Below are 17,841 nucleotides of genomic sequence, written 5' to 3'. Positions count from 1 at the left end.
TGTCCTACTTGCCTAAGGTAATACCAAACTCTTAGCTTACGTGGATCAACTAGCTAAAGACTTATGTGGGCACATAATTTATTGGATAAAGAGATTGCTTTTAGAAACCCAGACTCAACTATGGTAGAAGGTTTCCATTTCATGAGATAACCACTTTGGAATCCCAGACTCAACTAGTTTAAAAGGAACCCATTTGGGAAGCCGGACTTAATTACTGTAAAGGCTTCCTTCTCATATTCATATCCACTCGGTGCTAAGCATCAATTTCTACTGAGTTCATATTAACTATTGACATAAGTCAACAATTATGGAAGAATATCTTGACACCCAATCCAACAACTCATACTAAAGCTCCTAGATTTAATAGGTGAGAGTAATCTTCAAAGCGTAGAATCAATACATATGACAAATCTTTCACATTATATGACTTTCATACTAAGTTTGTATGTGAGGATAATCATCAAATCAATCCCACAATTAGATCATAACAGAAACACTTTACTCTCAAAGCAATCTAATTGAATACATTAGATATAGATGGAAGTATGAATCAAATAACTAAACTACTACAGGTACTAATTTATAGTTACTACAATTCATCCAAATCACAAGCCATAATTTAGTGTTATGGGAAAGTCATGTATTCATGGGAGATTTTATTATAAACCCTTAATAATCGTAATTCAATCATAATATAAGACAATTAATGATAATGTTTTTAAGAAGAATGCATGGCTAATTGAAATTGAGAGTTTAAGGCTTCATGGATGGAAAGCTAACCATGAATCAAAACTAGCATACCTTAATTAATGATCTTTCACGAATTTGAGTGGAAAAGGTAAGTTCTTGAGCCCTAGACCGTGACTTCTTCTTCTTCTTTTTCAATGGACGTTTTAGAGAGAGAATATTTTGGAGGGAAGGAGTTTATTTTGGGGTCTGGAGAGAATGAACTAGTTGACTTAGTTTAGGAGCTTAGTAGATATTTATAGGTGTCTTAATTAGTATAAAACGACCCAAAATTAATTAATTAACCCTAATCCCCTCCGTAAATCTCCAACGTAAAACTAAAGTTCAAAAACATCTCTCACTTATGAATCCCCCACCCACAGACCGTGGGTGGGTTCACTGTCAGTGAAGCCAACCTATATCTAAGAATTTCATGTAACAGCCATAGTGGCAGAATCATTTAAATCAGCAGATAATAAAAATTTAACGGGGGAGTAAATAACAAAAATAAGAAATAACATAAATACATACAACAATACAAGATCCAATCTCAGCACATCGTGGATGATAGTACTAAGCTACTAAAATGAGTAATAGCTCCAAAAAATGACAAAAATAAGTACATACTTTTCTTGAATACAAAACACTTGGCAAAAACAATATAAAGGTGGAAATGAGTTAAAATAGAATGCCATCAACTTACCCTGCATCTCCAGATGTCTCAGCAGCTATACATAATAAGAACATTGTCGGCAAGTTCTCGGATCTGCATCAAGAAAATGGATCCAGAATGTTGTAAAAAAACAAAATAAGAGGTACCTAGTACACATCATAGGCAAAGTAAGCTTAGAAAGTAACTACATAATGCAAAGAGAGAAGCAAAATGGTATCGAGGGGGAAAGAAAATAGAACAATAGTGATAAGGCTAACCATACCTCAATAATATAGAAAAAAGCGACTGATAAAGTAAAGAAACTAGCTATAACTCAGTATACCCCCATAAACCCAGAAGGTACAATCGTGTGTAATTGGTATAAAGTATAGATAAACTACTTTATTAGACATACATTACTATCATATATACTAATATTTTCTCTAGTATTAAGCAATTATATAGATTACAACTTTTAATATTGTATACCATATATTATTTAAGATACAAAAAGATTCTCACGTCCCTTAAAATTAAGATTGATTAATTATCTTCTTAATTTATTCTCTCTCCAAATAAACCACAGTATCTTAATTCACTCCTCCATTATTTATTACATAATTATCTCTCCTCCTTTCTAATTCAAAAATCTCACCATACAATTACATTCAAACAATGGCTAATCTACTCTCTTCATCTCAAGATATCATCACCATGACTGACAAAATCTCCTGAACCCAAACCTTATTTTGTATTTTTCCGTTCAAACGAGACCAAACCAAAGAAACTATTACAAAGAAAGCTTTCCAATTTAATCGATGGATAATCCAAGCAGTTCACATGTATTATCGATCACGCCACAAACTCTTTATCATTGAAGCCATTGATTTCAAGTCTATTTTTCATAATGATTGTCTGTTATCTCTATTGAGGACGACAAAGATACAATGGGCAGAAGAATTAATCATGATTTCTTCTTTCTACCTAAAACTAATGTTATGTATCTGAGTCTCAAAAGTTTTAAATTTTATTTATTAGATGTATTTGGTGTATTTAAAACAAGTTCATCTATTGTTTTTTTCTCATTGTATATTGAGTAAGTCTTCATATGTCTATTAGGTTATACGTGCATATGTAGCTAACGAAGATTTTATCAGTATGGTAGACATTGTCGTTATTTATGTTTGAATATATAAATGTATCTAAAGGATATAACTTAAATACCTGATCATGTATAATAGATACAAATGTAATCAATCTTAAATAAGACCCTCAGATACGTGTATCCCTACGATTGTAAGTAAGATACACCAAAGATAAATAATTATATATATTGTAGAAGTAATTATATAAATTAGGAAATTGACATATAGATGCATGCAACTAAGAAAAGAAATAAAAAACTATTTACTGCCAATAAGATGAAGTTTACAAGTATTTTATTTTATGAAATTGATATTTTTGGAAAGTTTGATATAGTTGGTATATTGGGATGTTGAAAATCTTTTGGCGTATTAAATTACTACTTTAATTAAGGAAATAATTTGCAACTTAAATCTAATGAATAAAACATGTAACTTTCTTATTAAATTCGCCAGAAACATGTTCAGTCGAGTTAACATACATGTATCAAAACAATAAGACATCAAATACATGCATATGTCGAGTTAAGATGCATGTATCCAAAGAACGATATATGGTACAAAAATTACATTTGAAACAATTGTGAATCCTAGTAATTAGGATTTAAACTAGTGAGATTTTTGTAGTTTGCTCTAAAAATAACCTAAACGAACTTCCATTATTGTGATGAGAAAATAAAAGAGCTAAAGTTATTCCTCACAAAGATTAGATATATTCTAGTACTGGAGAGATGGAACCCCGGACCATAAACCATGGCTAAGGCACACAAAAGATTCCAATAGAAGCATACCATCAGGAGTCAAGCCCAAATACAAGTAATGCACCCAGACCTCAAATTACGGCAAGTAAAAATGAGCCCTGACCTCAAACTGCGGCTAGTAAAAATGTTTTCTTACCTCGAACTGCATCTAGAATATTCTGTAATATCTCATAACCAAAAGTCCATCATAACGGAATAATGTGCATCAACACCCACCATCGGAGTTACAAAGGACTCACTCCAACTAAAAACCCATATCCCGATCTCAAGGAATGATAGCCCAAAGTACACCTCCCTAAAGAAGTATAAGCGGTCATTATCTAATAAAGAACCTAAATTTAAGTTAGCATTGATCTCACGAGGAATATGGTCTACACTTAGGCTAATTTATGGTAATTTATACTTCTCGACAAATTTTATCCTTATAAATGGTAAAAACGGTAAATTTGTAACTAAAGTAATATTTTGTTGATTTGTAGAAAATAAGTAACAAGTAAGCAGGATGTCCATTTTAAAATATCAATATGAGATGATACTAGGGTACATGTCTTCCCACAAGTTCTTAACGCAATAATTCCAATAAAAGTAATTCTATACTAATGTTAACATGCACGGTTGGAAAGTTATGTATATGCTAAGTGACTGGTTCTCCAAATAAAGAATTTCACTACGCAACTTGGTCCGTTTATGGGTGTACTCTTTACTGACCCTTGACCTTTATTCCAGATTACTCATCGCGGTTGGTGGATCACGCTATTAGATAGTGTATTATCCCACTAAATCTTCGTTGTTTAATCCCTTTACTTCCTTCGTCCGGAAAGCATGAATGGTAATTGCTTACAACAACAATTATCACTCTAGTATACACATGGCACCATTCAAGACAATTTATGGAAGGAAATATAGATCGCCCAAATGGTAGTTTGAGGCAGGAAATGTAAAGCCTCTAGGTGCCGACTTCATAAGAGAAGCTTGAAAAGGTTAGAGGTATCCAAACAAAATTGTTGGCAGCTCAGATCTCAAAAAAGAGTATTCAGATCACATGGCAACAGATATGGAATTTCAAGTTGGGGAACAGGTTCTAATGAAAGTATCACCAATGAAAGGAATAATGAGGCTTCGCAAGTAGGGTAAGCTTAGCTTTTGGTATATCGGTCCATTTGAATTTCTCGAAAGTGTGCGGATCATAGCTTACATGTTAGCAATCCTCCAAATCTATGTATATCCAGTTCCAACGTAACGATGTTGAGGTGGTACTACGACAATGGGAAGTGCATTATCAAGTGGATTCTATCCTTTGATATAAGGACCATCAAGATGAAGAAGAGTCAACTGTTATTCTTGATTAGAGATGTTCGAGATTTGAGAATCAAGGAAATAAGATTGGTGAAGATTAAATGGAAGCATCATTCAATTGAAGAACTCACTTGGGTAACTAAGTGGGACATGCAAAACCAGTACCCTCATTTGTTTGAGGATCCTGAACTACCGTTTTCTTGATTTAGCTCTCCTTTCTTGTTTGATCCTTTAGAGATCAATGATTAATAAATTGATATATATTGTAATGACCCTTCATTTCATTATGTATGAGATGAACGTAAAAGAACTTTAGCGTGAAAAAATTTGGGGTGGTAAGTTGAAAGTTTTTGTATAGGCTAGACTCAGACAAAATTTTAGCAAGGTGAAGTCAGGAAATATAGAAAAAGAATACAGTAAGATATTTAAATTAAATATAGCTTTATTTTTATCTTAGACGTTAAGGAGCTTGTAGGACTATGCATAATTTAATTTGGGGTCAATACAAAACTTGGCGTGAAGGGGTTGGTATGGAACAAGAAGGTGTGAAGATGTGTTGTGAAATGTGCAATTTGGGGAGGATTTCGGAGGTTCTATCTTGTGTAATCCATACTAAAGGGTTATATGCCACTACATATGATCAAGGAAATTCTCGCTACTATGCCTCAACTATAGTGGTATTAGGCCGCTATGGCGGGGTAAGTCGTATTAAATGTAGAAAATTCCCAAAAATTGCTCATTCTTTTTCAATAAAGTTTTGGAGAAATGTAGAGACAACTTAGGGTAAATTTCATCGTTCTCTTTGTGATGCTAAGTAAATTGTTTTCCCTACTAGTGACTTCGATTTGAATTCCTTAGAATTGATAGTTGTGGGCCTTTGGAAGGGTTTAATTTGACCTAGGATGGAAAAATATTGTGCAATAAGAATTAATGGGTGTAAAAACCTTCTCGAAAATTGTTTATTTGTAATTATATTATCATAATTCGCAAGTGTAACCATGAAATTAGCAGATCGAGGTGAATTAATAGACTTGGATATTCGGTATGAAGTTATAATTTGGTATTATTTAGGACATTTAAGACTAATTCGTGTTGTATTACTTTTTCTAGACGAGGAACAAGCTAAAACTTCGATAAAGGGGTGATAACCTGTGAATTCAAGGCCTACATCAATCAGAATTCACCTTCACGATGTCAAAAGCTCGAGTTTCAAAATTTGTAACAACTGTTTTGTGCCTATGTCGACTTGACTTAGCTGAGTAGTTAGACATGCCTCTAAATACATAGTATGTTGTAGTATGATGAGTGATTTCATGCATAGGCCCTCTGGATATCATCAGGGTGGTGCTCATGTGATTCAATGGGATTCAGTGTTACTTGATCAGAATTTGACTTTTGAGGAGGAGCCGGTTACCATTTTGGATAGGCAAATTCGAAAGTTGAGGTCAAAAGAGATTGCTTAAGTGAAGGTTCAATGGAAGCATCGTCCAGTTGAGGAGGCTACATGGGAGACCGAGTCAAATATGAGGAATAAATATCCTCAGCTTTTTGAGTGTTCAGGTTAGCTCTTTTTTTTTCGTTCAAGGACGAACGCTTGTTTAAGTGGTAGGTGATGTAACGACCCGCTAGGTCGTTTTGAGAACTAAGACTATTTTGAATCCTTCCAAAAAATTTAAAGGGGTATTTTAACTATTTAGTAACTACAATTATTTAGTTTACCATTTTTTTCTAAAATATTTAATATAGTGATAGTTAATGGTCCAAGTGTGTAATTTGTGTATTTTTCCTTTACCCCTCAGCCATATAATTAAGTTAAGTTAGTGGGATACCCCACTTTCAATACTTAATTAGTTATTAGAAAAAGAAAAAGAAAATAAAAGAAAAGAGGTAGGAGGGCAAAGCAGTGGAAGAACAGAGGCGGCAGGTTAGAGATCATTTAGATTTTTATTTCTTAAGTCCGTTTGTAGTTAAAATAAAAGGGTGATTCCTTGTCATATTTTATTTATTATTATTATGGTTAGTGAGTTATTACTATATTTATAGAATTTGTATGAAAGTTTGAGAGGGGTAAGTTGCAGGGACTATTGTCGATTTTGGTTTTAAATAAGAACAAAAAAGGGTGATTGGATTGGTGGTTAAAAGTGTAACATAAAAATAAAATAATGATTTCCAGTCTAATGGGTCCCTTACCAGTGAATTGGTTTTAATTGTTTGGGATTCTTGTTATTTAATTTTCTTTTTAATTTTTTTTTTGTAAGGTTCCATATTAATTAGTTGCCAGTGATTTCCCATTTGGTTGCCAGCGATGGTTTCCTTTTAATTTTGTTGTGGATTGAGATGTATACTGTAGGAAAATTTAGGTTCTTAGAGTTGGATTTCATGTAATGGTTCAAATTTGTTTATCTCTAGTATTATATTTTTATCATAGTGTCAAAAAATTAAGTTATATATTGAGATAGATAATTAATTATTAGGTGTATATCCTATAATTTAATATTTAAATTTTAGTATATTTTGATAGATTAAGGTTAAATTATTGGCTTGGAATTAGACAATTTTGATAATTTTTGGCTTATAGATTATATCAAGATTTGGGGTTTAATTAGAGATATGAGTGAATTTTAGGGTCTATGATGTACCTATAATAATTTGAATGTTTACAAACTCGCTTACTTACAAATATTGCATCATTGGAAGATCGGGAACGTTCCGAAACTTTGCGAAAGGGGAAGGAACTATCTTGAGGATTCATTATACGAGTTCGGCTCTTGAGGTATGTTAAGACTTTTTAGACTTGTTGAAGAATGTTTTTCCTAATTAAATATTTTTAAAAAAAATGGAATAGACAAGGGGTAAGGGCAAAAGATTGGGGTCTCATATCAATGGTGTGACGGGCATTGGTATGAGTACTAGTGTTATAAAAGGAGAAAGTTACTACTATAGAAGGTGGATTGTAATGTGAGAATGCCAAAGCATATGGGCATTAGCTGATATATTATTGACTTGAAATCCTTGTGTGATTGTGTTTTCTTTATTTCACTCGTATAGTTGTGATAATTGAGGTGGTTATGTATAATGTTGATATTGATTGATTAGGATGCATCATCATCCCCTTATATTGAAATAATATTGTGCACATGCATAGACATGAGACTAAGTATAAGTTGGGCACGTGGAGATCGTCCTTGTTGGGGATGGTGAGATGTTAAGATTGTACTTTGGGCACGTGGAGACCGTCCGTACGGAAATTGTTTGATATTATGATAGTGCGTTGAGATCGTCCACACAGACACGTGGAGATCGTCCGTATCGGTATATGGACTTCGCGAGTCCCCCATGGGTGATGAGCTCTCGATGTATTTCCGAAGAGTATCATGTATATACGGTTGAGTGAGTACTGGGTATTTTTATACATATCATTACATGGTATCATATTGCATTACATTTCATCACATCATTCATTCTCGATGATTATGTGTTTTGTTTGGTGTTTGGAAAGTACTTGATGTTTGATTACATTTATTGATGAAACTTAAATAGTAAGTGTAATATATATATACTTATAATTTAAGAATTTATTTTTCTTATATAAACTCCCGTCACTACTTCTTCGTTGTCGGTCAATGAGACATACTGGGCACACGTGCTTTCATACTCATACTATACTTGTTGCACTCTTTGTGGTGCATATTCGATTCCGAGTAGGAGCACATCTCGGGGAGCAGTTTGAGTCCGAGTTTGGAGTTTGTTGGAGTTGTGGTGAGCTTCTTGGTTGTTCCGTGGCCCACACCTCTCTCTATTTTTTACTTATTCAGTTATTCAGTATTCAGACAGGATATCCCTTATGTTAGATTTGTCATTTTAGTTTCAGACTTGCATCGTATTCTAGAAGCTCTTGTACTAATGACACCAATTCTTGGATAGTAACTTTTTTTAGTTTTCCGCATTCGTACTTATAAGGAACTCAGTATTGGAGAGTTGACTTATTGTTTTCTTTTCAATCATTAGTTAGTTAAGTTTGTTAAAATATGTTGGTTGTCTTACCTATTGGTTGGGAACATAGGTGCCATCACGACTCGTGATTTTTTTGGGTCGTGACAAATTTGGTATTAGAGCCCTACGTTCATCGATCTCACGAGTTCAAGAGCAATGTCTAGTAGAGTCTTGCGGATCGGTAACATTTAGGAAATATTCTAATCTTTCATTCACTATCGTGCACAGTTGACCTGTTGAAATTTTAATCTTGATATCTAATTCTCTCAGATGGCGAGAACTCATACACCGGCAAGTGGTGGTCAAAATCCTATTCCTGCGCCTGCTTCTGGGAACACTATTCGAGGTAGAGGCAGGAGACGAGCTCAAGGTCGGGGTAGGGGCCGTATTGCAGCACTTGTGGAAGGTCAAGTACCAATAGTTACCCAGGGTCGTGATAGGACCGTACCTCCTGATACAGAGGATATTCATGGAGATGTGCAAGATCGTGTTGATGGGGATGAGCCGGCTCAGGCTCCTCCCAGTACTATTGTCACCCTAGTGCTTCAAGATACCTTGGCTCGTATGTTAGGACTCCTAGAGGGGATGGCTCAGGCAGGAGCTTTGCCTGTCACTTCTGATGGCTTATAGACACGTGTCGGAGGTCAGACTCCAGATCCGATAGTTGCTCCAGATTCTCAGACTCCCAGGACTCAGCCAGGTGCTGCTGTAGCTCCTCGTTTGGATAGTATGGAGTTTCTAGATATAGCATCACATTTGGCTAACAGACCTTCTATGACCATTGATGAGCATGTTTGGGAGGTTTAGACTAATGAATCCTCCTACTTATACTGGTGACTTAACTGAAGATGCGTATGAGTTTATAGTTAGTTGTCATGAGAGGTTGCATAATGTTGAATTAGTGGAGTCTCATGGAGTTCACTACACAGCGTTTCAGATGACTGGCTCTGCCAAGCAGTGGTGGAAGGATTATATTAGTAGTAGGCCAGCTGGATCTCCTCCACTATCCTGGACTCAGTTTACTCAGGTATTTCTATAAAAATTTGTTCCACGCAGTGAGAGGGAGCACAAGAGGATCGAGTTTGAGGGTTTGCAGCAAGGTGGTATGTCAGTTGCAGAGTATGAGGGTAAATTTCATGCCATGGATAGGCATGCTTCGATGATACTTCCTACAGAGGCTGAGGGAGTGAGGAGGTTTGTTAAGGGGCTGATTATTCTGATTCGTCTAGGAGTTTCCCAGGTTGCTGCTTCTGGTGTTCCGTTATGGAAAGTGGTGGATGCTGCTAAGGAGTTGGAGATGATTCGACGTGAGGGATTTGAGAAGCGTGAGGGCAAGAGGACCCGTTATTCAGGTGATTTTGGTGGTGCTCCGCCTAGGAGTCGAGGTTATGTAGAGAGAGGTTATCACTCTTAGTCCAGCAAACCCATTCATGCTACTATACCTGCGTCTGAGGATGGTTACACTAGGCATAGTTCTTCGAGCTCAGTGCATACTTGACAGGGTTCATCTTCTAGGCCTATAGTTTGTGGATGGCATTCTGATCAGTCAGGGTCCTCTCATCAGCCTGCATCTCGTAAGGGTTGTTTTGAGTGTGGCGATATGGGACACTTTGTGAGAGACTGCCCTAGGACCAGACGTGGTGACTTACATCAGGGTTCTCAGGCTTCGACTTCCAAGGTTGCACAACCTCCAGCTAGGTGTGGTGCACATAATGGTAGAGGTGGTTCTCATTCAGGTAGAGGTTGTTCTCCTTCAGGTCGAGGTGGTGGTCGTGCAGGTTTACAATCTGATTGAGGTCGTTCTCACTGTTATGCTTTTCCATGTAGGGCAGAGGCTGAAGCTTTAGGTGCTGTTATCACAGGTATTATTCTGGTTAGTCATCGATCAGCTACTGTATTATTTGATCCAGGCTCTACTTATTCTTATGTGTCCACATATTTTGCTCCTATTCTAGATATATTATGGGAGTCTCTTGATTTGTCGATACGTGTTTGTACTCGTGTCGGGGATTCTGTAGTTGTAGATCGGGTGTATCGATTATGTACTGTTACCTTGATGGGGTATGACACTCATGCAGATTTAAAGGTCTTAGATATGATAGATTTTAATGTGATTCTCGGTATGGATTGGTTATCTTCTTACCACGCAATTTTAAATTGTCATGCCAAGACAATCACTTTACCTATGCCTGGAATTCCTATAGTAGAATGGAGAGGTTCCCTTAGTTACCCTCCTAAGGGTGTGATATCATTTCTTAAGGCTCGTGAGTTGGTACAGAGAGGATGTTTGGCTTACTTGACCCATATTCGAGATACTAGTATTGAGACTCCTATGCTTGAGTCTATTCCAGTAGTGAGTGAATTTTCAGAAGTATTTCCGACCGATTTGCCAGGTCTTCCACCAGATCATGATATTGATTTTTCTTTGATGTGGAGCCAGGCACTCGGCCTATTTCCATTCCTCCTTATCGTATGGCACTGGCTGAATTGGAAGAGTTGAAGGAGCAATTGCAGGATTTGTTGAGCAATGGTTTTATTAGACCGAGTGTATCCCCTTGGGGTGCTCCAGTGTTATTTGTGAAGAAGAAATATAGATCTATGCGTATGTGTATTGACTATAGACAGTTGAACAAGGTAACCATCAGAAATAAGAACTCGATACCTCGTATTGATGACTTATTTGATCAGTTGCAGGGTGCTTCAGTTTTCTCCAAGATTGATTTGAGATCTGGCTATCATCAGCTGAAAGTTAGGGGGGAGGATATCCCTAAGATAGCTTTTCGAACACGTTATGGCCATTATGAGTTTTTGGTGATATCTTTTGGATTGACTATTGACCCTGCAGCTTTTATGAACTTAATGAATGGAGTTTTCAGACCGTATTGGATTCCTTTGTTATTTTCTTCATAGATGATATATTAATATACTCACGCACTAAGGAGGAACATGAACATCATTTGAGGATCGTGCTTGGGATTCTAAAGGAGAAGAAGCTTTATGCAATGTTTTCAAAGTGTGAGTTTTGGCTTACTTCGGTAGCATTCTTCGGACATGTAGTGTCCAAATAGGGTATCATGGTAGTTCCTAAGAAGATTGAGGCAGTTATAGATTGGGTCAGACCTGCTTTAGTTACTGAGATTTGGAGTTTCTTAGGCCTTGCAGGTTATTATCGACCATTTCTTGAGTGTTTCTCATCCATTGCATCACCATTAACTAGATTGACACAGAAGTAGGTGACTTTTTTAGTGGTCTGACGAGTGTGAGGTTAGTTTCTAAAAGCTCAAGACTTTATTGACTAGTGATCTGATTTTGACCCTACCCGTGAAGGGAGAGGGTTGTGTTGTATATTGTGATGCTTCTTGGATTGGTCTGGGTAGTGTATTGATGCAGAAGGGAAAGGTGATAGCTTATGCTTCGAGGAAGTTGAAGGTTCATGAGAAGAACTACCCTATTCATGATTTAGAGTTGGCGGCAGTTGTGTTTGCATTGAAGATTTGGAGGCATTATCTTTATGGTGTGCATTATGAGGTGTTCACGGATTATCGTAGTCTCCAGTATATATTCAATCAGAGAGATCTCAATTTGAGGCAGCAGAGATGGTTGGAGTTGCTCAAGGCTACGACATGACTATTCTTTATCATCCAGGCAAGGCAAATGTTGTAGCAGATGCTTTGAGTAGAAAGGCGGTAAGTATGGGTAGTCTAGCCATGTTACAGGTTGATGAGCGTCCTTTAGCTAGGGATGTTCAATCCTTGGCCAATAGCTTTGTGAGTTTTGATATTTCAGAACCTGGTAAGGTGTTGGCTTATATGGAGGCTAGATCAACCTTGTTGGAACATATTCGGGCTCAACAGTTTGATGGTGGTGAATTACGTAAGATTAGAGACAAGGTGTTAAAAGAAGAAGCCAAGGCTGCAATTCTTGATAATGAGGTAGTTTTGAGGATTAAGGGTCGTATATGTGTTCCTCGGACCGGTGATTTGACTAGATTGCTCATGGAGGAGGCCCATAGTTTGAGGTACTCTGTTCGTCCAGGGGCTACTAAGATGTATCGTGACTTGAAGCAACATTATTGGTGGTGTCGTATGAAGAGGGACATAGTAGATTTTGTATCTCGGTGTTTTAATTGTCAGCAAGTTAAGTATGAACATCAAAAGCCTGGAGGTATGACCCAGAGGATGCCCATACCTGAGTGGAAGTGGGAGCGCATTGCTATGGACTTTGTGGTAGGGTTGCCACGTACCTTGGGTAAGTTTGATGCTATATGGGTCGTAGATCGACTGACTAAGTTTGGACACTCTGTACCAGTTCAGACTACCGATAACTCAGAGAAGTTGGCCAAGATATATATTCAAGAGATAGTTCATTTGCATGGGGTTCCTTTATCTATTATTTCAGATCGTGGAACCCAATTTACATCTCATTTCTGGCGTTCTATGCAGAAGAAGTTGGGCACTCGAGTGGATCTTAGTACAACCTTTCACCCTCAGACTGATGGTCAGTCTGAACGGACTATTCAAGTTCTTGAGGACATGTTGCGGTCATGTGTGATTGACTTTGGTGGTCACTGGGATCAGTTTTTTCCATTAGCGGAATTTGCTTATAATAATGGTTATCATTCGAGCATTGATATGGCACCATTTGAGGCTTTGTATGGTAGGAGATGTTGATCTCCAATTGGTTGGTTTGATGCATTTGAGGTTAGATCGTGGGGTACAGATTTGCTGAGGGAGTCGTTGAACAAGGTCAAATTGATCCAAGATAGACTTCTCATGGCTCAGAGTAGGCAAAAGAGTTATGCAGATAGGAAGCTTCGTGATTTGGAGTTTATGGTTGGAGAGAGGGTTCTACTTAAGGTTTCACCCATGAAAGGTGTAATGAGATTTAGAAAGAAGGGCAAGTTGAGTCCAAGGTATATTGGTCCTTTTGAGATTGTGGAGCGTATTGGTGAGGTGGAGTATTAGTTCGTTTTGCCACCTGGTTTGTCAGGTATCCATCCTGTATTTCATATTTTGATGTTAAAGAAGTATCATCAGGGTGGTGCTCATGTGATTCAATGGGATTCAGTGTTACTTGATCAGAATTTTACTTTTGAGGAGGAGTCGGTTACCATTTTGGATAGGCAAATTCGAAAGTTGAGGTCAAAAGAGATTGCTTCAGTGAAGGTTCAATGGAAGCATCGTCCAGTTGAGGAGGCTACATGGGAGACCGAGTCAGATATGAGGAATAAATATCCTCAGCTTTTTGAGTGTTCAGGTTAGCTCTTGTTTTTTTTCGTTCGAGGACGAACGTTTGTTTAAGTGGTAGGTGATGTAACGACCCGCTAGGTCGTTTTGAGAACTAGGACTATTTTGACTCCTTCCAAAAAATTTAAAGGGGTATTTTTAACTGTTTAGTAACTACAATTATTTAGTTTACCATTTTTTTTCTAAAATATTTAATATAGTGATAGTTATTGGTCCAAGTGTGTAATTTGTGTATTTTTCCTTTACCCCTCAGCCATATAATTAAGTTAAGTTAGTGGGACCCAACTTTTAATGCTTAATTAGTTATTAAAAAAAGAAAAAGAAAATAAAATAAAAGAGGTAAAAGGGCAAAGCAACGGAAGAACAGAGGCGGTAGGTTACAGATCATTTAGATTTTCTTTTTCTTAAATCCGTGTGTAGTTAAAATAAAAGGGTGATTCCTTTTCATATTTTATTTATTATTATTATGGTTAGTGAGTTATTACTATATTTATAGAATTTGTATTAATGTTTGAAAGGGGTAAGTTGCAGGGACTATTGTCGATTTTGGTTTTAAATAAGAACAAAAAGGGGCGATTGGATTGGTGGTTAAAAGTGTAACAAAAAATAAAATAATGATTTCCAATCTAATGAGTCCCTTACCAGTGAATTGGTTTTAATTGTTTGGGATTTTTGTTAATTTTCTTTTTCGGTTTTTTTTGTAAGGTTCCATATTAATTAGTTGCCAGTGATTTCCTATTTGGTTGCGAACGATGGTTTCCTTTTACTTTTGTTGTGGATTGAGATGTATACTGTAGGAAAATTTAGGTTCTTAGAGTTGGGTTTCATGTAATGGTTCAAATTGGTTTATCTCTATTATTATATTTTTATCATAGTGTCAAAAAATTAAGTTATATATTGAGATAGATAATTACTTATTAGGTGTATATCCTATAATTTAATATTTAAATTTTAGTATATTTGGAGAGATTAAGGTTAAATTATTGGCTTGGAATTTGACAATTTTGATAATTTTTTGCTTATAGATTATGTCAAGATTTGGGGTTTAATTAGACATATGTGTGAATTTTTGGGTCTATGATGTACCTATAATAATTTGAATGTTTACAAACTCGCTTACTTACAAATATTGCATCATTGGTAGATCGTGACCGTTCCGAAACTTTGCGAAAGGGGAAGGAACTATCTTGAGGATTCATTATACGAGTTCGGCTCTTGAGGTATGTTAAGACTTTTTAGACTTGTCGAAGGATATTTTTCCTAATTAAATATTTTTTAAAAATGGAATAGACAAGGGCTAAGGGCGAAAGATTGGGGTCTCGTATCAATGGTGTGATGGGCATTGGTATGAGTACCAATGTTATAAAAGGAGAAAGTTACTACTATAGAAGGTGGATTGTAATGTGAGAATGCCAAAGCATATGGGCATTAGCTGATATATTATTCACTTGAAATCCTTGTGTGATTGTGTTTACTTTATTTCACTCGTATAGTTGTGATAATTCAGGTGGTTATGTGTTATGTTGATATTGATAGATTGAGATGCATCATAATCCCCTTATATTGAAATAATAATGTAATTTGGGCACGTGGAGACTGTCCGTGCGGAAATTGATTGATATTATGATAGTGCATTGAGATCGTCCACACAGACACGTGGAGATCGTTCGTGTCAGTATTTATGGACTTCGCGAGTCCCCCATGGGTCATGAGCTCTCGATGTATTTCCGAAGAGTATCATGTATATACGGTTGAGTGAGTACTGGGTATTTTTATACATATCATTACATGGTATCATATTGCATTACATTTCATCACATCATTCATTCTCGATGATTATGTGTTTTGTTTGGTGTTTGGAAAGTACTTGATGTTTGATTAGATTTATTGATGAAACTTAAATAGTAAGTGTAATATATATATACTTATATAATTTAAGAACTTATTTTTCTTATATAAACTCCCGTCACTACTTCTTCGTTGTCGGTCAATGAGACATACTGGGTACACGTAATTTCGTACTCATACTACACTTGTTGCACTCTTTGTGGTGCAGATTCGATTCCAAGTAGGAGCACATCTCGAGGAGTAGTTTGAATCCGAGTTTGGAGTGTCTTGGAGTTGTGGTGAGCTGTTTGGCTTCTCCGTGGCCCACACCTCCCTCTATCTTTTACTTATTCTGTTATTCAGTATTCAGACACGATATCCCTTATGTTAGATTTGTCATTTTAGTTTCAGACTTGCATCGTATTATAGAAGCTCTTGTACTTATGACACCAATTCATGGGTAGTAATTTTTTTTAGTTTTCTGCATTCGTACTTATAAGGAACTCAGTATTGGAGATTTGACTTATTGTTGTCTTTACACTCATTAGTTAGTTAAGTTTTTGTTAAAATAAGTTGGTTGGATTACCTATTGGTTTGGAGTATAGGTTCCATCACGACTCGTGATTTTTTTTGGGTCGTGACAGATGAGGATGACAGTTTGTTGTCTCAAAGTCATGAAAATTTCGATAGTGCATACGGTAGGCCTGAAAAAAAAACTAAAAAATATTGACCTATAGACTATTCATATAAGATTTAACCATTTGTGCTGCAATAACATTCATTCATAATTATGAAAGAAAATGTATTTACTCTCTTTCATATCAGTTGTTTATTAAATATCACTAGTAAATTCAAAATTAGATATTATCAATCAATATAATCTAATAACTACTAAAATGTGAAGATAAATTGATCAAAATTGGAAATGTACAATAATTAATTGTATTATCCAATTAAAACTTGATCATGCATATATAATCGCATTCAATTAACTTGTATTTGTAAGAAAGCATAACTCATATAATAATATATCCATTACATTTATTTTCATCATAATGATTCGACTTATCATAATGACAAATCTTTAATTTTTGTGAAACAATCCAAATATAAACTTTTATACTCCCTCAGTTTTGAAAAGAATGTCCCCATTTCATTTTTAGTTTGTTTCAAAAAAAAATGATCCCTTTCCTTTTTTGGCAACACTGTAACTTTAACTTTTTACATGATATGTTTAAAACCACAAGATTAAAGGGCATTTTGGTACATTTTATATAACTTTAATTTAGAACCACAAGTTAAAAATGTCTTCTTTGTTTTCTTAAACTTCGTTCCAAGTCAAACTAGGTCATCCTTTTTGAAACGGAGGGAGTAATCTTATTTACCAAAAAAATGAACTTAAAATTTATTTAAATCCTAAAAGTTTCAAAGAGTGTATTTTTTTTATAAAAAAAAAGATGTAAAATCGGTGCATGACATGAATTCGAACTCATTACTTTTAGACTATAGGTTTAATCTTTAACCATTCACGCTGCGATAGCATTCATTCATAATTTCGTAAGGAAATGTATTTGCTCTCTTTCATATCACTAGGAAATTTAAATGTGATATTATCAATAAATATAGTCTAATAACCCCTAATATGTGAAGATAAATTGATCTTGTACTAATGACACAAGATCTTGTACTAATGACACCAATTCTTGGACAGTAATTTTTTTCAGTTTTCCGCATTCGTACTTATGAGGAACTCAGTATTGGAGATTTGACTTATTGTTGTCTTTTCGCTCATTAGTTAGTTAAGTTTGTTAAAATATGTTGGTTGGCTTACCTATTTGTTGGGAATATAGGTGACATCACGACTCGTGATTTTTTTTGGGTCGTGACAAATTTGGTATTAGAGCCCTTGGTTCATCGGTCTCACGAGTACAAGAGCAATGTCTAGTAGAGTCTTGCGGATCGGTAATATTTAGGAAGTATTCTAATCTTTCATTCACTATCGTGCACAGTTGACCTGTTGAAATTTTAATCTTGATATCTCATTCTCTCAGATGGCGAGAACTCATACACCGGCAAGTGGTGGTCAAAATCCTATTCTTGCGCCTGCTTCTGGGAACACTATCCAAGGTAGAGGCAGGAGACGAGCTCAAGGTCGGGGTAGGGGCCGTATTGCAGCAATTGTGGAAGGTCAAGTACCA

General features: G+C 35.9%; 1 protein-coding gene across 1 annotated transcript; it reads left to right on the top strand.

The window, feature by feature from the left end:
- Positions 1-9,381: 9,381 nt before the first annotated feature.
- On the top strand, positions 9,382-11,070 carry LOC107001234. Its single transcript, XM_015199364.1, has 4 exons — positions 9,382-9,530; positions 9,627-9,960; positions 10,072-10,348; positions 10,403-11,070. Exons 1-4 carry the CDS (start codon positions 9,382-9,384, stop codon positions 11,068-11,070), a joined length of 1,428 nt encoding a protein of 475 aa, XP_015054850.1.
- The last annotated feature ends 6,771 nt before the right edge of the window (positions 11,071-17,841 follow it).

This window comes from Solanum pennellii, chromosome 10 (genome assembly GCF_001406875.1).
Source record: "Solanum pennellii chromosome 10, SPENNV200".
In the NCBI taxonomy this organism is placed as follows: Eukaryota; Viridiplantae; Streptophyta; class Magnoliopsida; order Solanales; family Solanaceae; genus Solanum; species Solanum pennellii.
This window is presented reverse-complemented; position numbering and strand designations above follow the sequence as displayed.